Raw genomic sequence first — 24457 nt, 5'->3', positions numbered from 1 at the left:
AAAATTGCATAACTGTTTTCTCATTAAAAAGAATAAAACAGCAGCCAGGTAGTGGTGGCACACACCTTTAACCCCACCACTTGGAAGGCAGAGGCAGGAGGATCTCTGTGAGTTCGAGGTCAGCCTGGTCTACAGAGTGAGTTCCAGGACAGCCAGGGCTGCACAGAGAAACCCTGAGTTGAAAAATGAAAAAGAATAGAGCGCAATTGAGGAAGACAACCAACACTGACCTCTGACCTCCACATGGGAGCGTGCACACGCACTCACACGCACACACACATGCACACACACACCTACATACATGATCATGCACGCACTTGTGCTCAGCTCACCTCATCACCAACTATGATGTTATGGTGGCCTCTCTCTCTACAGGGTGCAGAGACAGGGAGTCCCCTCGCCTTTCTTCCACAGCTCCATCTTTTGGTGGCTTCGTGTACATAAATAATCCTCTCAGACCCAAGGGCCCTCTTCCTTTTCATTATAAATTTTAATACAAGGCTAGCCTAGTCTATAGAGTGAGTTCCAGGACAGGCTCCAAAACGACATAGAAAAACCCTGTCTCAAAAAAACCAAGCAAGCAAGCAAGGAAGGAAGGAATTTTAATATAAACTATCACTGTAAAGTTTATCTCCCCTTGGTCATAATAAATGTATTTTATTATTATTTGAAAGATTTCACAATGAAAATCAATAGCTGTAGTTTTGTGGGGGAGGGGTTGTTTTGTTTTTTTCCCATCCAACAAACCAGGCTCACTTTGTTGAACACGTTTCCCTTGTAAAACCAGAAATTATCTTTTCAAATAGGAATTTTAATGTACACTGACTATGTAGTCTTACAGCTAACAGTACCATGTCATCCTGGAACCCTGAAAAGTAACTGGGTTCTGTAAAAACATCTTTGTTTTGTATTTAATCCAGCAGTTTATACAACTGTACCAAGAAATTAGAGCTAGATTTTTTTCCCCAGCATTCAACTTAAAACATTAGACATAATAAGTGGAATGGGGAAGAATCAAGATTAAATGCCAAAAACGTAAACATGGAAAAGTAAACACGAAAACAAATCACTTTAAGAAATCATTTAATTACAAGAAAATTAGCCTGAAAATTGCAGACTCCTAAACAAATTGTCTACATAAAAAACAACAGCTCATTTACCGTCGTGAGCTTTTATTTCTCCTCCAGATAATCCCATCTATTGAACCCAGTCTTTTCTAGCACACATCAGAATATGTGGGGTCTTTTCATGCCTAATACTCCATAAACTAGAACTCGCCTTCTTCCTGAAATGAGGATGATTTCGCTACAGAGAAACGTGAGAGTGCTCTCTTATGAAAACGTCAATGAGCCCCTCCCCAAAGGTGGCGGAAACCAACAATAAAGCAGCTGCTTTACCGCCGGCTCCTGCCAGTCACTTCATTTTACCAGCCCGAGCACACACTCCGAGAAGAGCTGCAGAAGTCCTGCAGTCTCAAATTCCTTTTGTAACTCCTCCAGCGCTGAATACTCTTTGACTTCAAACGCCAGAAACCTGCATTATACAAGAGAAGCTCATGAATATGCGGCGGTTTGTCAGAGGATAATTATCCATTCAGTTGCTTTTGCATCGGCAATAGTACTAAATTATACCTTTTGTGTTCCGGTTGTACTTTTGTTTCAGACAGTACACTAATCATTTTCTCTTTGCATTTCTTTCCACTTGAGTCCACATCGACTTTGGAGGTTTTCTGAAGGATCAGGTACTCCTAGGCGATAATCAGGACGTTAGGTACAGAGCTTATGCTAAAGGAACCATATAACCCACAAGCGTTTCCCTGCTTAAAGAGCCCTCCCGGGATGGAACCGTGAGAGAGTTACCGGCTGTCTTTGTATAGGTGGCGAACACTGTTCCCCTGAGCAATGACAACACACTCGCCTGTGAGTCTGGAGTGGGTTATTGACCCCCTCAGCTGTTTAAAGCAGTTATTTAAACTAGTTATTGAAGCTCTGGGCCTTAGGTAACCGACTGCACACAACCTGATAAAACAGGATCCCCTCGTGGGACAACTGGAGAAAGTGACAGACACAGCACTCCAGGAAATGATGGCCTTCCAGAGCGCGGAACACTGCCCAGTAATCACAAGCACCCCGTCGTCACCGCGCCATCCAGAGTGGGGCCATCAGGCTGCCCACCTCCTGCCCACCGGAAGTGCAAGGGCACGTTCCTGATCCTAGTACGCAACCTTATAGACGTTTTTATCAGAGAAAGCCATGTAAAATGACATTTTAGAGAAAGCCATAAGAAGTAATTTCTCTGAACTAGCGGGACTGCAGTGGTAAGAACAGATATGTGTTAGCAACTCATGATTGGGAGAAACACCGTGACACTGCATTTACCCTAATGGGCCTGAGCCAGCCACAGACACTATAAGCCTTAGGGGAATGTGAGCAAGGAACCCTGCACCCATTTTCATCAGCTAGGATGTTACCCTAAAGGATCGAAGTGTATAGAAACATCCAGATGGCCTCAAAATCTGTGGATCCTTAGCTAGGCCCTACTGCAGACTACAGATTAAATCTGGCTTCTCTCTCTACCTACACCAGAACCCAGCATGGCCCTGGTTAAGTAAATGAATGTCACAGGAGGTTTGCGGTACTAACTCAGGGCTGTTACTCCGCAAAGCATAAGGACCACAGGCTGCTCGTGATAAATCTGTTTTAAATAAAATCTTCTGTAACTGTGCCTGCCCATTCCATCTGACGTGTAAGACTTACTATGTGATCTGTACCTCCTTTAAGATCCAAAACATAGTAAGACGGTTTCCCTGTCTAGCTCCTCATAAAATAGGCTAGGGGGGCTTTGGGGTGAGCGCAGGAAGCCTGAAGATGAAGGCTTGGAAATCACCTGCTGAGACAAGTCAGGTGGAAAGAAGCTGGGGAGGAGGTGACGTGCTGAGTCTGTAAATGGCAGCTAATAGCTGCCTGTGTGTGACTCCAGCTCCATGGGATCCTACACCTTCTTTTGGCTTCCTCGGGCACTGCACATACATGGTGCACAGGCCTACGTGCAGGCAAAAGACCCATACACATAAAAAATGCAAATCGGTATTTTTAAAAACTGCCACTTTAAGTGGAGTAATATTTACAATATAATGTTTCTAATCTTATACGTATTTCAAGTTTATAGTTGTTGGAGAAACTAGATAGTCATTTTTACAAAGAACTGGAGGGGTTAGCTAGAGAGACGGCTCAGTGGTTAAGAGCATGGCTGCTCTTCCAGACGACCTGGGTTCAATTCCCAGCTCCCACATGGCAGCTCACAGCCATCTGCGACTTCAGTCCCAGGGAATCCAACACCTTCTTCTGGCCTCCATGAGCACCAGGCACACAAGTGGTGCATAGACAAACACGCAGACAAAATATCCATACACATAAAATAGATAAATTAAAATTAAAAAACTGTTTAAAAACACCAAAGTACCATTTAGCATGGTAACAGGAACAGCAGAAGCACCATGCTCAGCCATCTCATTGTTATAAAACACACTAAAGATAAACCATGTCTAGCAGAGACTCAGGACATGCAGATTCTACATTAAGTTTGCTGGCACCTTGATGCTGCTTCTGTGTCCTTGCAGTAGGATCAGTATTGTTTTCCCCATGAACATCAGTCTGCCTGTCAGCCTCAACTCTGCAGCCCACTTCTCCACGGTTTTGACATATTTAGTCCTTGCTCTCATGTGATCTACATGCAAAAGAATTATCCACAATCCGTCATTCACAGCCGTGCTTTCTGGCCGAGCATGCTTCTCACTGCTGCTGGCAGTCTCTGGTTGGCTGAGGACGCTTCTCAGATTCTGTTGAACCCAAAGAACCAGCTCGTGAATCATAGGTTCTGACAAAAGCTTCCCGGCTTCTTCAAGTAACTTCTCCTTCATGGTAGCACACTGGGCCCTGGTCAGATGTTCGGAGCTAACCGAGACGCCGGGCAGACACAAAGGGTAACCGGCTGGTAGATGGAACACCAGCTCTAAGGGCAAATCCTCACCCACAAGTCCTTCAGCTGTTGTGTGAATTCTAAACACAGCCCCATCTGTCTCTGGAAGACATCCAAAAATAATTATTAGCTGTACATAATTCAATCTCAACGGAATACTAATTGGCTAAAATTTCCCTTTTAAATCTCTATTTATTTCTCATGGGAAAACTCTGAGTTACTTTATGAAGAGACACATAATACAAAGAAAGCCATGACGCTCAGGTTATTTCCCCCAGCCAGAAACACATATGGATGGCACCATGCAAACCTGCTCACAATTATACTCTTTAATGACCATTTTTATTAAGCTTTCAAAAAAAGTAGTTTTGATTCATTTCCTTCTGGCCATATTTCACTCATAATCATGAAAATCATGAATCAACTCTTGCAGGTGTTCAAGGGAGCAATAATGTGTACAGAAAATATGTAAGCTGTCCACTCGAAGTTACTTATGGTAAGTCAGTCACATGGAGTCCTAGGTGCGACACGGTTATGGCTGGATGTGATCCTGGAAGTGACTGGACACACGCTTCTGACGCAAATACACTGATAGCTGTGTAACGTGAAGGCAGCGAGATGAACCGAAACCGAGCGGACACATTTAGCCACCGCTGGGCTCCCTGTGAAAGGAGGACGCACACTAGGAGAGGAGATGAAATATTCTGCTCTCTCTCAGATCTGCTCGGCTTCACCGCTCCGATGTGTTCCACATCGCTTCACCCCACTTTCCACAAAGTTGATAAAATGTCAGGCTAATTCATTCTGCAGGGGCAGAAGGGCCCAGATCAGAGAGTGGAGGAGGGAGCTGGGTCCAGATGCGTGGCTATGAGGTGAGCCTGCCTCTCTGCCTTCTTTCGTGTGCCCTTGTTCTATTTCTCAGCACGGGAGCTGCCAGGCCATGGAGCCTCACCAATGGAGCCCTGACTTAAAATCCCCCACTTTAAGCACCTAACAGAATATTAAAGTCGCTTCCTAGCCATCTGATGTCAACAGCATACAACATCGGTACACAGATTCCCACAGGACCATGCACATCTGTACCAGCTGCAGGAAACTACTACTTTCAGACATCATCCAGAATCTGGGGCAGTAACCATTCCAAAAATCATGCAATCTCTTCTCCAACATATGCAATGAATATACTAACCCTAACACTAACCCCAAACCTACCAGCATACATGCTTCTAAACCTCTCGCACTCTTCAAATCTCTGTCTGCCCCTGCTGTTAGTATTACTGTTATTCTCACTGGCATGTGTGTAGGTCAGAGGACTCAGGAAGTCAGTTCCGTCTCAACACCTTGGAGGATTCTGGGATTGAATTTGGGATTGTCAGGCCCATGTACAGGCACTTCTACCCACTCAACCTCACCAGCTCCAAGCCACTTCTTTCTTTCAGGGGGTTCATCACTTTAAAGACATATTTTACTGTCAAAATAGGCTTTAAAAATGTCGGTTCGGTTAATATCTTGTGCTGTGTGGGACCTGCAGACAGCTCAGGATTACCAGGCTGAACAAACTGGACAGCCATCACCCAGCAAGTCTGCATTCTTTCTCAAGGAGGGAACAGGATTTTTAAAGATTTTCATTCACTCATCAGTCAACAAACATCCCCTGGGCACATGTCCACCCCTACACACTGTGCTGTTTGGAAAACAATGGGTAAGACACAGGTCTGTCACAATGGCTCAGTCATTGTCTCAAAACATGACATAAAGGGCAGGCACAGATCTTCCCAGACTTCTAGTCTAGACCTGCAAAGTCTTCACTTAGAGATACATGAACATAAGGTTTCTTTTTCCTTTCTTTTTATTTCTCAGGGGATTTTTTGTTTGTTTGTTTTTAAGACAGGGTCTCTCTATCATCCTGGCTAGCCTGGAGCTCACTATGTGGACCAGGCTGCCTCCCAAATGCTGGAATTAAAGGCATGTGCCACCACACCCAGTTTTAAGCATGCACACATGCGTGTGTATTGGGAGACAGCTCCCCACATCTCTCAGTGTCTGAGAGGCAGTGATACCTTTGCTCAAACAGCCTTGGAAGCCGGAAAGGTTTTCCCCTGGGTCAGACAGCAGGCATTTTCTGACCAGCACTATAAAGACAGCATATTCTTTTAAGACAACGGCTGAGAACAATTAGAGCAGCTTTCATAAGACTGGAAGGGTTACTTTTTTTTCTAGTAACTGTATTTACCAGATACAGAGAAACATTAAATTTGTACACATTTATGCGGTGTTTATCATAGTATTTTGATACCCCTTCAGGTTTAAATCAAGGTAAACTGGCTGCAGGGCTCTTAAATGCAGTGCCCCTCAGCTGTGATAATGACCCACGGTGTGCAGCCATGTATGTCCACCCACCCGCACACGACCTCGTGCATGACAGTTTGGATGTAAAATGCATGCCACGGACTCATCTGTTTACACACCTGGTCTCCACTGGGTGGCGCTATTCTGGAAAGTGAGGCCCTGCTGGAAGACGTGGGTCTCTGCAGCACAGGTTTTGAAGTTTCTAACCTGGTCCCACTTCCTGTGTAATCTCTGCTTCCTAATTTACCTAGATAGGAGAAAACAGCCTCACGCCCCCTGCTGCCCCAGCGGGGAGCCCTTCCCGCTGCCACGATTTCCCCACCTCCCCACCGTGCTGCACCGTGTTCTCACTAGGAACCGGAAGAAACCCTTGCTCCCTGATGTTTTCTTGTGAGGCATCTGTTCACAGTATGCCGTGAGATACGGAACTAGGAGAATGTGTAAACGTGCAGGGTGTGCACCGAGCAGTACTGTCTATCACCACTTGGGGGTGCTGTCTCCTTAGTGCTGAAGTCAGGGAAGCTGGCCCTGGCCTAGAAGCTCCAATTGCTGCAGCTGAGGACCGGCTCAACCACTTGGCTCAATCAGCCTTTTTTACCTTGTTGCTCTCTCCTTTCTATTCCTCTCTCTCTGAGAAGGAAGTGCCTTTCTTCTACACATCCCACCACCCGCACTGTCTTATTCTAATCATTACAACTTCTTGAGCATCTCCCTATCCCTCCCTGCTTCTTCCTCTCACTTAGAAAATGTTTTAAAAAACAAACTAAAACACAGCAAAAGCCCAGTGTCGCAAATTCCTCCACGAGCTTCAGACCCATCTCTCTCTGCCCCTTCATCATCAATTTCCATTAAATATAATTTTACCAACCAATTCCATTTTCTCATAAACCAGTCTCCCCATGACTACTTAATCTGTCACTCCTGATGCCATATCTTCCTGGATCACCATTCCCAAACATGACCTATGACCTCTAAAATGCCATGAAAAATGGGGAGAACTTAGTAGGTCTGGGGGCTGGGCTTTGGCTACCTACGGAGAGATGAGCCTGAGACTTTAGAATATCCTGCCCGGTAAGAGTGTGTTTTGTATGGTTGGCAGCTTTGGTCCCAGACCAACTGAATGATTTACACTCATAGCCGTGGGATTGTTGTCGATCTTGTTCTGAGGTTGAAGTCAGTCGTGCAAGCGTGTGTGCCAACATGAGCCCTGAGGAAACCTGACATCTTATTGTCTTGGGCCACCTAACATCCCTGCTCTCTGAAGCTTCATTCTGAAACTTTACGAATCATCCCGAAAGTGCTATCATGCAGGGAAAAGTGCACTGTCCCAGGTGGCCATGCTTCTCGCAGACCATCACCCAGCGCTGCAGCATCGGGCAAGCTTGTCCAAGTCTATCCGAGGACCACATCTGGCCACTTGTTCGTGGATTCTCCTGTGCCTTTCTCTCCACTGATTTGCCTCTCCCCTGCTAGTATATAACAAAATGGAACTGACTTTAACAGATTCTCTGAGTCCTGTTACTCCTTGTAGCAAATCATTGCGCTCTGCCCACCACGGCACCCTCGAACACTGACCTTATGATGCCCATCCTAGCCTGAGCTTACTACGGTACTTTCAGTTCCAAAATTATTATACTTAAACCAAATTAACTTTTTCTCTACCTTGAAGTAGTCCAATTTTGCTTTTGGAGAGTAATATTGCCATCCCAAAATGGAGGGTTTAATAAACAAATTTTATAGTTATATAGGCCTTAAATCTACACCATTGGCTTATACCCGTGGAACACATGAGTGAAGAAGCCCTTGAGCCTGTGGTATGCTAAGTAAAGGACCTAAGAATGTATGCACCCTGTTCCCTTGAGCCTGTGGGTACACTCCTCTGCATGCCAAAGCGTCTTTGCAGACATGATTAAGAATGTTGGCGTAAGGAAGCTACCCTCAATTACTGACAAACACCATCCTCCATGTCCTTAAAATGGGGAGGGAGCAAATAGAGATAGAGACTTTATCAGAGAAGGAAACGGATGCACTGGGGCATGAAGCTCTGCTTCGGAGTTTGGTAATAGAGGAAGAGAGTGATGCCCTCCGTGACGCTGCGATGAGCCCTCAGTATATAGCGATGAAGCTGAGAAAGTCAGGCAATCAGACTCCCCCAGGGGTTTGGACAGAGTAAAGAGCATCACTTCCAACAATTCGACTTCATCCAGGTGAAAACTGACTGTGGACTTCGGACCTTCAGAATGTCAGTGTATTAAAAACATGTTGTGTGAAGCCACCCATGCGTGAGGACTAGCTGCAGCAGCCAAGGCGGCTACTGTGATACAACTGCTCTGCTACAGAAAAAACCAGCATGTTCCAGCCCAGTGCAGTGCATGAGGTGATGGGCGGCCCAGGGAACTGTGTGAGAGGCTGGGCAAATCTTTACCAAGCTTCCCTTTTCTTTCTGTTATTCTACAGTCCCCATCAGCACACAGAAGAGCAATGGGAGGGGAGTGCCCTGGTCCTCACTTTGGGAAACCAGAGAAGGATGCCACTACCTACACGTTCAAAGGAAAACTGCTTTGATTCTCAACCTCGAGGAGTCACAGTCTTCCTGGCTGATTCCCCTGGCTAGTGTCAGCCCCCAACACGTCGGACCACTGTTTGCCTAAGACAATGGGAAGGCCTGAACAGACCCCTTTCTGATGTTAAGTATGGTTATGGTGGGAGAAAAAAATTCACAGGATCTCTTTAAAACTCACTTTCTTAACTGTTTTTGTTTCTTTTTTAAATTTTCCTAACAAAAAAAGAAAAATTGTTCTACTGTGATGTTATCATCTACTTTGGGGTTAAAGTTATTAACAGTTTAGCAAGAGAATAGATAAAAGGGATAATTGTACATATGCCATTAATCCTGCTACTGCCCCCAACTCCAGGATCGGTATTAACTCAGAAACATATTCTCAATAAGCCTATATCCCAAAGAGCCATGCTTGTCCTGCCAAGTAAAACTTGGTCTAAGCCCTCTTCAAGTTCATATCCACGTTCACTATTTGCACAGGTCACTCTGCCTTGTAACAGTATTGACATTAAAACTATAACCCAAACTGAAAGAGAGCTAAACCCTACCCTTCCTAGCCCAAGCACACTTACAATACCAGAACTGAGGAGGCCGAGGCAGGAGGATCTAGACTTTGTGGTCAGAGTGGGCTGGCTGAACTAAGACAAACAAACCTTAATTTTTCCTAAAACCACACGAAAGACGTTGTCTCTAACACACCAAAGACGGCATTAGTTCAAACTACAGAAACTGAACGAGACCCCAGCCTCCACCCTAATTCTATTTAAAAGTTTCTCTCTACTTCCTTGCCTATAACACAAGACAGATACGCAGTCCCGTCACACTGGCAATGAAATAGATGAGGGTGAGCACTTTGGGGGTTTACTTAGCACACACAGAGAAACCATTTGCACACCACAGTCAACTCGCATTCTCCGTGCTTGCTTGATTTCTTTCCAATTTTCACATATCCTCCAAGACTTTGCACACAAAAGCACTCTAAAGCTTCCCACGCACTCTTCACACTTCAAGAGAGCAGGACTGTCTTTGCTCTTAACCCTCCCCCCCGGGCCACTCCCCACAGACGTGCACACATAAATGCCTTTTCATGCTTCGGTCAAATTTTCATGTGGTTCAAATGTCCTTACAGAAGGAAACAAACCAACAAAAAAGAACGGGAGCTAAAGATGGCACTGGCATCCTCTGGCAAGGAAGGTAGAGGCTCTGTGGATTTTAGAGAGGCGGGGTCAGCCCTGACAAGCATCAGACAACAACCCCGTCAATGTGTTACGTCAATGTGTTACTGTAACAATTCTGCAAGAGTCAATGTGTTACTGTAACGATTCTGCCAGCGTCAATGTGTTACTGTAACGATTCTGCAAGCAAGCGGAATCCCACCTGAACACCGTGTGTGGCAAGCCCATGATGTGACCCTGGGTTCCTAGACCTCTCGTTTTGCAACTTTTAAGTCTGTGAGATTGTTTCCAAACTGCAACTCCATTAATAATGAGCACAGACCGCAGCAATGGCCCCTCCATGACTTCACCAGGAAAATGGGCAACACCAACTTCTGCTGCCTCACAAGGATCCAAGCACATTGTCTTAGGGTTTCTCTCGCCTTGAAGAGACACCACGACCAGAGCAACTCTTACAAAGGAAACATTTAATTGTGGTGGCAGGTTTACAGTTCAGAGGTTCAGTCTATTATCATCACGGCAGGACATGGCAGCATGCAGGCAGACATGGTAGCCGAAGAAGTAGCTGCTTTCTTTCAAACCACCATACACAGGCAAGCGTGAAGGAATTGCGAACCCCCACCCCTGCCACTGAATTGTGCTGAGTACAGGCTGGATCCCACCCATACCTTTGCTCTGGATGCTCAAACTCGTCTTTCTCAGCACATAGACTTTTTGCTAATAACCTTTCCTGCACCAGCCCGACTGCTACAGTGGAACATGACAGGGTGCTCAGCCCCACCCTGCAGAGCTTGGCGGTTCTTTAACCATCCTGACCGCCAGTGCGCTTCAACGAAAACTGAAGCTAAGAAAACCTCTCATCAAATAAGGCTCATGTAAAGATCAGGAAGGTGTCAGGTGGCCGCATCAAACTTGACACCTGGGCTGACAGATGGGCTAGAGAAGAACAGGGTAATCCTGATTTGCTCTGTCCTCACGCCTTTTCCACAGCTAGAAACATGGTCCTATACGATCTGTGTCCCTAAAAGATTGTTACACACAGTGCTTCTTCCTGAGAACTTACTCTAATGTTAATCTGAGTGGCCAGAACGTAAAAAGTCCTCAAATTCTTAACATAAATGAATCCCCACTAAACTGAACTCATTTGTTCAGGTCTTTTCCATTCAAGACCTGAAGAGCTGGCCCTGAGGTCAGCCTGGGCCTTCCTGGATAGTCTTACAGAGAGCTACAGACCCTTTGTGATATTCCTCTAATTCTACTGAAGCCGGGAGAAATGTCTTCGGCAGAGACTAGGAGAGAAATGATGGGGTCCAAAGTTACCCCCTCAAACCCAAACTGCCACTGGCAGCCTGTTACACTTGGTCCCCTCTGGGAGAGCCCCTCCCTTCCCACAGTTCCTGCTCCCAGCTGTGAGCCTCAAACATCCTGACTTCAATTGCAGAATTGTTCTACTCTCCACAAACCTTCTAGTAACAAAATGTCCTAAGTTGTTTCCCTGAATTCCTTTATAATTCACTTACTTATTGATGCCAGAACACTGAATTACATTAATTAGGAGGCATGCCTTGAAATTCATGCTCAATTTAACAGGAGATAAAGGGCCACAGTCTTCTCAATATTAAGAAACCCCTCTCTTTCTCTCAGCACCTACTTTTTGGGGTCTCCTCTTTTGGGGGTTTCTCTTGGCACTTTCATTTTGGGGTTTCCTCTGACCTAGCAACAGGATTAATAGTTAACCATGAACTCATAATGCAAACACCATCTTTTTTTTTTACAATGTCACGGGACATCACATGTTCACTTCTCTCAGATATTTGCAAGTGGGTCACAATACAAAAACCCAAAGACACCAGTGTCTTTAAACATCCACCTCAGGTAGAAGCAATTATCCATAAAGAGAGCTGTAGAGACAGAGATGGTAACCAAGTAGAACTGTTACCAATCAGAAGAGGGTGGCAAATCCTTATGATCAATCCTTTCACAGGGGCTTTAAGGAAGGCTTAAAAAGACATGAGACTGGTCTAGGCACTAAATAAAAAAGCAGTTCCATTTTCCCAGAAGGTTCATGGTTCCTAAACCATCACAGAGCAAGCATCATGAATGTCTGAAGACTCAGTAACTTACCATATGGAATGCCAAAACCTTCTTAATCATAGCTTCTTTGGGTCTAGCACATTTCGCACTACCTTCTAGGACATTAACCAATGTGTGGTCAGAAAGGCAATTTCAATAGTAGTTACATTATAACCCTAGGATAATTCCTATTGTCCTCAAAACGTACATGACATATTTGACAGCTGAGAGGAAAGTGAGGATCATCAGAATGGACACACTTCCCAAAGGGGAAGATTTGGGGGCGCTGGAGGTGTCTCGGTGGTTAAGAGCACTGGCTGGTCTCCCAAAGGTCTGGGTTCAGTTCCCAGCACCCACACCGCACAGCTCACAACCCTTTTTAACTCCCATCTCCTGAACGTCCTCTTCCATCCTCCTTGTACACATGGTACACATATATACAGGCAGGCAAAACACACATACACACAGAAAAAAAATTTATTTAAAAGTGTGTGTGTGTGTGAAGGTTTGTTTTTTTTATTTTATGGAAATCAAGTCAAGAATGAAGTAGTTTTCTCTATTTCTTTTTAAATAAATAAAAAGTTTATAGACCATAAACTCCCAGAGGAGAGGAGGGTGCTCTGCCAATGTTAGACGGGAAGAAGGCATCCATGAAAACGGGTTGCGTGGTTAACACGTCCAGCAAGAGTCTGGGATTGGCTGCCCCTTTTGAGCAGCCTGGAAAACGTAAAAATAAAAAGACTTTTTTAAAATTAAAAAATATATATTTAAGGCCACTGAGGCTGGAGAATTCAAACATTCACCCACACCCACCCCCAAATGTTTGCTGCCTGCCTTCCGTGTGGCTGGCACTGATCTCGGGGCCCAGACAAACAAATATAGTGTCGTACTGTCAAGGACCTAACGCAGAAGTGCTTAGAGGAGGCACTGACTATTTCGGGTAGCTGGATTTCTATGAAGAGGGCAGTTAGTTGCGGGGAGAGCCCAGAGGAGGCGGAGGGTGAGCCCAAAGGAGGGCCTGGCCCCTCCGCTCGCCTCCCACACTGCCCTCGGCCACGTGACTCCCGGTCCCCCGGCTCTCCGCGGTGGCCGCGGGGGGGTGGGAGACAGGGTATTCACCTGAACAGCTCAACATCTCCCACTCATGAGGCCCGCAGAAAATCGCGGCCAGCGCCGACAGCTCCTGCTGCACCGCCTCCGCCATATCCGCGTGGCCAGGACCAGAAGCTGCTTCCGCCGCCGCCCGCAGCAGAGCGCGGCCGCGGCCACTAGAGGGCGCTCCGGTCTCACAGCAGGGCTGGCTGTGGGTGGGTGGGGCGGAGGCGGGAAGGTGGGCGTGTCTGGGCGGGGCTAATGCCTGGATGCCCCGCCCAGGCCCTTCTACTCAGCGCCAAGGCGACGTTTACTACTCCAGTTTTCGACCCCGAAGCCCTCCCAGCCCACCTGCTGTTTTCCAGAGCTGAGGGAGCTTGGTAATGTCCCAAGTTCTCCAGAAGAACACCCAGGCTGTGAACCCACCATGCTTCACCTAGATGAGACTGGGGACGGAGAGAGAGTAAAAGAAACCTAAGCAAACAAGAAAGGTCAAACAAGGTGAGCCCTTGACGGGGGCTTTTGAACTTTGTGGCCGAGATCCCACAGTGAGCAAAACACAAATTCTCCACCCTCGTGTGGCTGTTAGTGACCCTCACGGCAGGGAATTCCGGAAAAGACGTTGGTAATGACCTTCAGGGTGCTGACCATGTCACTGACCCTGGAATTACAGACAGAGTCTGGATTCCCGGACCTCTTTGCTGTCAAGGGAGCAGAACGCGAGGACTGAGTCTCTTATCCCCTAAGATCTCCCTTAGGACTGAGACTTTAGCTACTTTGGGGTGATCCAAGGTCATAAACGCTAGCTTTTCAGTGTTTTGGATTGGGTTTGGTTCCATTCCGTTTGGTTTCGGTGATTTTCGATGCATACAACATAATGTGTCTATTGCTGTTGTGACTCCTAAAGTTTTATGGTGGACCACCATCTTTGAATCTTGATCTAGACGCCAAAACACGCGCAATAGCCATAAAATAACAGAATCTGTAATCCAACCTGTTTCAACTTTGATTTTAGTGAACAAAATTAATTAACATGAGGTGAGTAGTTCTGTCTGTGTGCATTTGACTTGTCTTTATATATATTTTCAAATAGCAGTTTTAAATTCTGCAGCTCCCAGAAGCCGCTTGCTCGCTTCTTTTGGGTTGTATAAGAAGTAGCCTTCTGTGAGTGCATCCTGGGATGTGAGTGGGTTCACAGTGGAATAATTTCACCTGACCCCTGCTATTATCCCCATCGTCATTTCCATCGCTAAAACGGGGATTTGAAATAGGAAGAGAGACTGGCTTCCAAGAAGGGAAAGGGAACATGACAAGATAGACAAGAAAGACTTTCCCTGGGGACACCCTGAGATCTCAGTGACCCCAGGCAATTAGGAGCCATGCCGTGCACATAATTAGAAAGATAAAAGTTTATTTAAACACATAATTATCTACAGTGTGGCCAATTTGTATTAGAAGAAAAAAAATAATAATTCCTTTGAGTTACTTCCAAAATAGCAGTTCAAGCAAGTTCAGCGGGTTCATAATTAACTGCTAGAGAGATTTGGGAAACGGGATACATTTTTAATTTACAATATCACTCAGTTCTTCAATTTTAGTTTGAAGTCCAGTGTTACCACGAAAAGTGGTGGGAACTATTAATCCGGTTATTTGTCGTATTTGTTAAGATGGTTCACACAATAATTGAATAGCCCTCATCCTGTTTTTAATTTTTCAGATTCAGTGTGTTCATGAAATAAGATGGACAGCGTGATTCCAGTTGTCATCGGCGCTAGGAGGCGACCGCTGGAGCTGTCAGCAAGGGGTCCCCGGGAATTGATGGGAAAGGACAGCCATCTATTATCATACTTAAAATTTTCTGGTCAGCGGATTTCTGCTTTGCTTCCCTTCCTCCGCTGGTTCCTTAACCTGCTTTTCATACTTCATTTAGCACGTTTAAATAAAAAGTCGAAGTGACTGTCTTTTAAACTGACACAATCCAGAGCCACTGAAGTCCCATGAATGCGCCCCCTGCACTCTGACATTTCGCAGTAATCATCACGCAGACAGTGGAATGCCAGCTTGATATTTCTCACACTAGGAAAATAGCAGGTCCACTGTCAGCTCTCTGAGCCCACTGCACGGTAATCATTTTTCTTGTAATAAATTCTCCTCTCGTCACAGGCTACTGAAATTCTAAATATTTAAATGTGAAATTGGTGTCTGCAGTGAGAGTGGTATCTACCTCTCTCCCCACCTCCCACAAACACACACACCAGCTAAAACATTATCATCTTTCCAGGCTTTTTTCCTAAAGAGTGGGTTCCCTAAGACTAGAATGAGAAAAGGCTTGTCCCCTCCCCCTCACCTCCAGTTAAAACCTCTAATCCAGGAAGTCTGTGTAAACAGGCAATTCTTTTCATTGTCCCAGAACGGCTGTACTGACTCTCTCAAGGATAATACCTGAACTTAATACTGGAATCTAAAATCTTAAGTCAAAACCCAGTTGCGCAAACAAATAGCAATGCACACTTTGAAGACTGTTAGAGTAGGTGAAATGTTAGTACCCTAGAAAAAGCTAAGTGGGTGATAAATAATATTTCTTAGAATAAGAAAAATTATGATCTGAGAACATCAAAAATACTTCCCCAAACCCCCAGGCTGAAGATGTAACTCTGTGGGGGAGCACTTTCCTGGGCTACCCAGGTCCTGAGTTCAGTCTCCAGTCCCTAAAACAAAAGAGGAGGGGCCTGAAAGGCCAACTTCCTAAGTCACTGTAAGTGGAAGAAGCCCTGCGTTGTCTAAGGAGTTCCTGTGTTTATGGTTTCTCTGGATGTCCTTGAAGCCTCTGTGCCTGTTGACCTGGCTCTGGGAGCTGGTGTTGGAATGCAAGGATGAAGCAAGAGGTCCTTGCACAGCCTCTAGTCTTCCATCTAGATAAGGACGTGCCTTCTGCAAGAAGTCGCAAACTCTTTCATCACCTTAAAGGTACAAGAATTGGCACATTTTGTTAACGGGAGTGAAGTTCAATATCCTGACACAGCTGAGAGCCACGGGGATGGAGCATACAACGTTACCGCCCACAACGTGCGGGGGAGGGAGGGGTCAAATGATTTGGTAATGTTCAGGAATGGCGAGAGCTTCCAAAAGTGCACAAGTGGGTGCTATTATTGGGCCATAGATCTTTCTGTCCTGTTAAAGGGCCAAAGTTGCAAAATTATCTCTCACCATGATGTCAAAATAGAAACAACTAAATTCTATGAGAATTTGGCCCAGATTTCTGTTTCAGGGGAAGATATGCCGGCACCATGTCCGGATAATCTGTATTCACCCCAGCACGTCCATTGCTGCCTGCCTCTGCTTGGCTCCTAAATGGGAATGGTATCAAAACAGTTCCAGCTTTGTGGGAAGCTGTCCCCAGGGGCAAGGTCAATGCTTATCAATGGTATCCCAACAACTCGTTGCTATATCATGGGGGGGGGGGGTCTTAAGGTTTGTCTAATTAAAATAGAACCCAATGCTTAATTTTGGTTGCTGCTGCAAATATGTCCTTTATTACCTGAGGTGGAGACTGAGGGTTGTGTGACATTTTAAAAACCTTCCTCAGAAAGGAATTATAAATGCTGCTGTTGGGCAAGACGGTGATTGAAAATGGTGGGAGGGAGAGGGAGGCATCAGGGCAGAGTGGCAAAACTAGGGCCTGGGTTTCTTAACGGCAAACAAATAGACACATAATAGAAAGAGGAAAGAAGGTACAAGGGAAAAGGGAAAGAGGAAAGAGGGAGGGGAGGGGAAGGAAAAAAGAGAAGAAACAAGGAAAGTGGATTCACCTTAAACAACAGTTTAAAGGGAATCGGAATGATAACTGTTTTTCAGCCAGGGAGACTGTGTACTCAGCTAGATAGTGAAGAAGATACTAAGTGTCGTGTTCTTAATGTCCCTTTATTATGGAGAAAGGGCAGTGGCGTGGGAAGACAGCTGACAGTCCTTGCCGCAGCAGCTTCCGTGTCAGCCCTGGGATTAAGGTGTCACATAATTCTCAGACCCAGCATCCCCTCCCCTTGACCCCGAAGCCCTGTCTTACTGGCCTTCCTTGGTTTTCTCACGACATTTACCACTATCTGAAGTCACTTTGTTTATCTGTATCTATGGCTTCCCCGTGCTCTGTCTCAATGTTTGTGTCCTGTCCAAGTCCGCGGCCTGGAAGTGATGCTATTAAGTGTGGCCTTTGGGAGGTGACTGTGTCATGAGACTAGAGCTCTCACAGATGAGATTAGCACCCTCACCAAAGAGATGGGGGAGCTTCTTGCCCCTCTAACCAAATAAGGACAGAAAGCCCACCTGTGAACAAGCGGACTGTCTTTGTTAGGGTTTCTATTGCTGTGAAGAGACAGCTTGACCACAGCGACTCTTATAACATTTAATTGGGGCTGCCTTGCAGTTTGAGGTTTAGCCCATTATCATCATGATAGGAAGCATGGTGGCATGCAGGCAGACATGGTGCTGGAGAGGTAGCTGAGAGTTCTATATCTGGATCAGCAGGCAGCAGAGAGACACACTAGACCCAGCTTGAGTATTTGAAACCTCAAAGCCCACCCCCAGTCTAGACCATGTTTGACGGCAACATGGGGAAGGCCTGTTCTTTTCTAAAGGGAAGCAAGGGGTACCTGAGGGAGGGGGTGGTGGTGGTGAAACTGGGAAGAGAGTAGGTGCGGGCTTACTGGAGTGGAGACACACTCAAGCAAGGCCACATCTCCTAATAGTGGCACGCCCTGTGAACCTGTGGGGCCATTTCCACCACAACGACCCTCACCAGCCATCGCCAGGGCCTTAATCTTGGACTTCCCAGCTTTGAGAATCATAAGAACGGAATTTATGCTGTCTGTCAGTTACACGGGCCAAGCTACTTCGATAGAGCATTTCTAGGCATCACATTGACCACAGGATAAATAAGCCAACACCATCATTAAATCAGCTTCAGTTTGCCCTCAGCAATGACTCATATTCCAAAAGGAACTGGAGAGGCCCCTTTCTCGGAGACTGAAGCTTTCTGGGTAGAACAGGCCAAGGCATGCTGTCTTGAAGGGTGGAGCAAACAGCCTCGGTATTCTTTGTGGTTAGGGGTTGATGGAAGCCTAGATATCTGCTCAGCACTGAGGTTCCCATGATCCAGATGCTATGAACCACTAACACCAAAAGAAGTGTTCAAAGTTCCTTGCAGACATTTGAAGAGATGGGAGTGTATGGCTTGACAGCAGCCAGTTGTCAAATAGAGTCTGACATACTTATCGTCTCTCTCCAGTAAAACCTCAGTTCCCCAAATGCACAAATACTGTATGGTCTAATCCTAGTACTTGGGAGATAGAAGGAACAGGTAGTTAAAGCAAGTAGGGACTATATAAGACCCTGTCTTTAAAAAAAAAAAAAAGGTAGATAAATTAGCAAATAAATAGTTAATAAATAAAGAAATCCCCCAAACAGAATTGACATTTTTGGAGATATTATTTACTTTTCATATTTTATTTATGTGCTTTTTGCCTACACATATGTCTGTGCACCACCTGTGAGCAGTGTCTAAGGAAACCAGAAGGCATTAGATTCCCTGGTACTGGAATTACAGACAATTCTAGACCTCCACGTAGGCGCTAGGAATCAAATCCTGGTCCTCTGGAAGAGCAATCAGGGCTCTTAGCCACCAAACCATCTCTCCAGACCCCAGAGTTCAAATTTCTTAAATTTAGAGTTCAATAAATATTTGTGGATACAAACGAACATTTTTAATTAGTTGTTTATAGAACCACTTCCTTGCCAGAGTTACTGAGTATCTAGTCCATGCCATTTAATGAGGTCTGAGACAGCCCATGAGTAAATGAAGCTCAGATCTGCCTGCCCTCCAGGAGCCAAGCGTCTCATCTGTCTGGGCCATCAACCCGTCCTGTGATGGAGAAACACAGAAACCCCTGCTAGATGTGTGGAGGCCCACCCGAGAGGACCCAGGAAACCTGTGTGGCCGTTGTGATAGACACTTTTCCATAACAGAGAAGTGGGGGAGAGAGACTGAGTGAGAAGTTTTGTTTATGTCTGCCAAAATTCATATCACCAATTCAATGATGTTGGGAGGTGGGCGTTAAACCTCCGCTGTGTCGAGCACTGTGCCACGTTCTGAGGAAGCAATATATATATGACGCAGGCTTCTTGGTGACCAGCGATTGTAGTGCAGCATGAGAGATCGGCTTGAATGATAACGCATTTGATCACCAGCAGGAAACCACAAGATGAGATGAGCCTCCCTCCTGCATCTCAACAGTTTCCTAGGGACCGGGCATTCCCAGCAATGGAACAAAGATACATTGTTTTCTCGATTTTTTTTTTTAACCACAATCTGGATCAAAATAATAGCTCTTTTGTGGGAGCTTTTCTGTATTTCTCTGTTGGTTTTCTCTTTTTGATGTTGTTCAGTTTTAGTGGGAAGAAGTCAAGGAAAGAAAGAGAGGAAATCTCCCTTATTATCACCTAGTAACGCTGCTGCAGCGTGCTCGCTCCTGCTCTCTCTCTCTCTCTCTCTCTCTCTCTCTCTCTTTCTCTCTTTCTCTACCTTGATGAGACACACTTTTCTTAATTTGGAGCAAGAAGATTTCTCAGCGGGTGAATATGTTTTCTGCTCAGGACTTAGTGACCTGAGTTTAATCCCCGGATTCCATGATTTGATTACCAAAAGCTGCCCTCTGACCTCCGCATGTACATACATAGTATTAATAAATTCTCTTTTAAGAATAAAATGCTGGGCTAAGTGTTGGCTCAGGGTAGGCATAGCTCCGAACGCATAGTTACTAATGTACAACAAGCAAGAGGACCTGAATTCGATCCCAGGACCCATGTAAAATGCCAGTTTTGTGGCACATACCTATAATCCCAGCGCTCGGTGGGTAGAGACTGTAGAGTCTCTGGGACTCACTGACTGGACAGTCTACGTAAACTGATGAGTACTGGGATCCTTGAAAGACCCTGTCTCAAAAACAAAATAAAGTGTAGAGCAGTTGAAGAAGAGGCCTGATTTTGATCTCTGGCCTCCACGCTCATTGACAAACACACAGCGAAGAAGGGGGGATGGAGACTTGGCCTCTGTTCAGATAAAACCCTGCTTTATTTATGCGATTCTCCTTGCCCTTTGAGTTACTGATGAGCCGTGACTTTCCTCATTATGTCATAGTTTCATATTCCCACATGAAGCACCGACTTGGAGGGTTATCCTAACATCCTTCCTTCATTCTGTCTTCTCCTAAAATGCTTTCCTGCCTTTCTACCTGAAGAATCTCAGTTTGTTCTTTATTGGGTGTTTTGCCTGCCTGCATGACCAAGCAGTGCATCCTGCCTGGTGCCCACAGAAGCCATTAGAGTGGGTTAGGTCACCTGGAACTGGAGTTACAGATGGTTTGAGTCACCATGTGGGTGCTAGGAATCGAACTCAGGTCCTCTAGAGAAGCAACCAGTGCACTCCTTAGCCATGTGTCCAGCCCCACACTCATTCTGGTTTTGTGTTTTTGGTTTGTTTGTTTGTTTTTGTTTTTTTGAGACAGGGTTTCTCTGAGTTGCTTTGGAGCCTGTCCCTGGAACTAGCTCTTGTAGACCAGGCTGGCCTCCAACTCACAGATATCCATCCACCTTCCTCTGCCTCCTGAGTGCTGGGATTAAAGGCATGTGCTGCCACCACCACTGCCCAGCCTACTCATTGTGTTTCTATCTTTCAGTTTTGTGATAAAGGGTCTCACTCTGTAGTCTTGACTGGCCTGGAACTCACTATGTAGACCAGATTGGCCGAGAACTAACAGAGATCCTCCTGCCTTTACTACTTTAGTGCTGGGATTCAGAGGTGTTCACCACCATGCCTGGCTTCCCCAATCGAAATTCTAATTATATATTAAAATCTAAATTATTTCTATAACTTTATTTTTTATTTAATATTTAAAGAATTGCTATTTCATTTTGAGTATTTTGCCTACAGGTGAATATGTGTACCACTTCCATGCCTGGTATCCAAGGAGACCAGAAGATGGGGTCAGGTCCCCTAGGACTGGAGTTGTAACTGTGATGGGTGCTGGGAATCAAACCTTGGTCCTCTGCAAGAGCAACAAGTGCTTTTAACCACTGAGTCAACTGGTCCCCACCTGTTCACCTTAAGGTCTGAATCCCCTACTCCCCCTGAATCTGAGTTTAGGACCCCTCCTCCATTTCTCCACCCCTTGTGTGTCTAACTTGCCAGACCACACTGTGATTGCTCACGTGTCTCTAACCACCACAGAGGGATGTCTTGAGACAGAGGAGTATTTCTGTGGTGTCTTTAGCTGTACCCCTAACTCTTCACACGGTGCCTAGCGTATCAAAGGCTTTCAACTGTAAATTGAACCACCAAGAATGAATGAATGATGGGAACTGGCGAAATGGCTCAGTCAGTAAAGCACTTGCAGCACTCCTGTAAAAGGCTGGGCGGAGTGGCAGCCCTCACCTATAATCCCAGCTCTGGGGACGCATAAACAAAAGGATTCGAGTGTACTACTCAGTCTGTCTAAATAAATCAGCAAGTTCTGGGTTCCCTGAGAGACGCTGTCTCAAAAAATAAGAGAGAGACGGAAGAAGACACCTGATGCCAGCCTCTGGCCTCCACATGCAACTGCATGCACACACACACACTCACACACATACAAATCCATGAATACACGCTTGCATGCATGTACACACACACACACATGACCAAATGAATGTGTTAATACAGTGTATAACTAAACAGGTTAGGGTCATGCTCCTACCACCTCCACTCTGGTTTCTACTCCATTTTCTTATCTCTTGAACATGCAGACATACTGACACACAGCAATGTTAAACGAGCAGATTGCTACCCAAGTCTTCACTTGGTTCACATTTGGTATAATAAAGGAAGTAGGAACAGGCAAAGGGTTTTCTCCACACACAGCCTTGCAGAAGAATACAGGACTGATGAGAAGGGTAAACTTCTCATACTTCATGTGAATAGCTGTTCACGGTCGCCATGAAACTTCCCATATGTATACGCAGGCATGACCTTAAGGTCATTAGTGCCTATACATAATATAGAATTTGGGCATCCTTGGACCTAATCTAGAAATCTCTTGCTTGGTACATCTATGTATTGTTATATCTCATACTGACATAAGAAACTACATGGCATCTGATGCAGGCTAGAATTATGAAATATTTTCACCTAAATATGTGGCTAAGGTGTCATATTTAATTACCATACTGGTTAATGTTAACCATTATTAAAATAGTTAAGTCTCCAGGCATACTGGCACACACCTTTGATCCCAGCATTTGGGAGGGCAGAGGCACTCAGATCTATGAGTTTGGGGCCAGCCTGGTCTACACAGAGAGCTCCAGGATAGCAAAGGCTACATAGTAAGACTATCTCCAAAAACAACAAAAAAGTTAAGTCACTTGAAAATGCCCCTTGATATAGAACAATGCAAACATAGCTGTTGAAATTAAGACACTCAGGGATGGAGATATAGCTCATAGGTTAAGAGAACTGGCTGGTCTTCCAGAGGTCCTGAGTTCAATTCCCAGCAACCACACGGTGGCTCACAGTCATCTGTAATGAGACCTGGTGTCCTCTTCTGGTATGCAGGCATACATGCAGACAGATAGTGTATACATAATAAATAAATCGTTTTGAAAGGAAGGAAGGAAGGAAGGAAGGAAGGAAGGAAGGAAGGAAGGAAGGAGGAAGTTCAGATACTTCTATATTGTGCACTGTGTAACTCGTGATCATTTAAGGAACTCCTTTTCTCTTTATACATAGCCTCTGGATTGAAGTGTTTTTAAAAGAGAACCTTAAACTCACCTCCAGGACAAGAGCATAGTGCAGGGATTATCACTGAGGAAAGAAAATTGCTACAAGTTCTGGAATAGGGTGTTGGTGAGCTGCACCCACAAACATACATCACACATAGGCACATGCATGCACATACATGTGCATGCACACTCACACAGACACACTCACACACAAAGAACTTCTGGAAGGGAGCAGTGGCTCAACGTCTCTGCCCTAGAGTAGGAGTGTTTGACCTTGTGGCTGAAATCAGATCTTTAAAACAAAGCATAGATGAAGAAGCTACAATGTTCTTGTTTTGTTTTGCTTCATGGACTATTGATTTCAATTTCTAATACCAAAATAAAATATCGATTTATTTTTCCCAAAAATTAAGATTCTAAAAACCTCACATTAATAAAAGATTTGTAATTATATAAAAAATCTGGTACTCAGTCTCAGCCAATCCATATAATCTTACAAATCAAGAATTAAACTCTCCATCCAAAAATGTAGACCTAGAAAAAACAAGCATGAAATGTAACAACAACAACAAAAAAAAACATGTTTTTTTTTTCTTTCAAAAAATACTAAGCATTTTTGCCCAACAAAGTGAGGTTAATTAAACAAACTGCCTTCAAGCTAAAACAAACATATTGTCAGGTTCAAAGGAAACTACTTCTCCAAATTCTAGGGCCCTTTTCCCTCCACTGTCAGGAGGGACAAACAGGCTAGGTTCCTATTAGCATCCCAAAGGGCATGCTGGCCTTCCAGCTCACTGGGTACCTGTGGCTCCTCAGCTCTACTCATACAGCCCCGTCCTACCCTAAACCCCTGCAGCCCACAGCCTTCCCTTCCACAGCTTCTCATTCCTATATAAACTTCCGTCATGTGCTAGCTTGATTCTCTCTCTTTTTGCCCTTCTCTCTCGATCCTCTGACTCTGATTCCTCTTTCTTGGTCTCCTTTGCCTTCATCTCTCTGTCTTCCTCTTTCTGTTCTGGACGTTTCCAGACGCCTCTGACTGTTCCCTCACACACACCTACAATAAAAACCCTCTCCTCAACCGTTGGAGAATGGAGTGGTCATGTTCTCAGTTTATACATCTGCTACCGGAACCCTCGGTTTATATGTGTATTTGAGGAACTACTACTCAGTTTTTTTTTAAATATGATAATATGTAATTTTCTAGCTCAGTCATTTGCTGCAACACTTTTAGAAGTACATATGGTTTAGAATTTTTGCTAGCTTTTAGAAAGATTTTTTTAGGTTTATTCATTTTTATGTGTATGAGTGTTTTGTCTGCATGCATATCTCAGTACGACGTGTGTGCCTGGTGCCCGTGGAAGTCAGTAGACGGCATCAGATCTCCTAGAACTGAAGTTACAGGTGGTTATGAGCTACTTTGTCT

General features: G+C 45.1%; 1 protein-coding gene and 1 long non-coding RNA gene across 3 annotated transcripts; one reads left to right on the top strand and one right to left on the bottom strand.

Moving 5' to 3' along the window:
• Positions 1–1066: 1066 nt before the first annotated feature.
• Positions 1067–13391, bottom strand: Rwdd3 (RWD domain containing 3). Its single transcript, XM_048456916.3, has 4 exons — positions 13255–13391; positions 3593–4080; positions 1632–1747; positions 1067–1533 (listed from the first exon to the last, which is right to left on the bottom strand). Exons 1-4 carry the CDS (start codon positions 13337–13339, stop codon positions 1419–1421), a joined length of 804 nt encoding a protein of 267 aa, XP_048312873.2. The 5' UTR covers positions 13340–13391; the 3' UTR covers positions 1067–1418.
• Positions 13392–13464: 73 nt separating this feature from the next.
• LOC125414729 (uncharacterized) lies at positions 13465–21801 on the top strand. Of its 2 annotated transcripts, XR_014997617.1 has the most exons (3): positions 13478–13728; positions 14945–15088; positions 21209–21801. It is a non-coding gene; the product is annotated as an uncharacterized LOC125414729 (long non-coding RNA). The 2 variants fall into 2 exon arrangements; XR_007236355.2 differs by lacking the exon at positions 21209–21801 and having other exon boundaries at positions 13465–13728; positions 14945–15204.
• The last annotated feature ends 2656 nt before the right edge of the window (positions 21802–24457 follow it).

This window comes from Myodes glareolus, chromosome 17, assembly GCF_982192425.1.
Source record: "Myodes glareolus chromosome 17, mMyoGla1.1, whole genome shotgun sequence".
Taxonomy (NCBI): Eukaryota; Metazoa; Chordata; class Mammalia; order Rodentia; family Cricetidae; genus Myodes; species Myodes glareolus.
The sequence above is the reverse complement of the archived record's forward strand: the minus strand, read 5'-3'. Positions and strand labels throughout refer to the sequence as shown.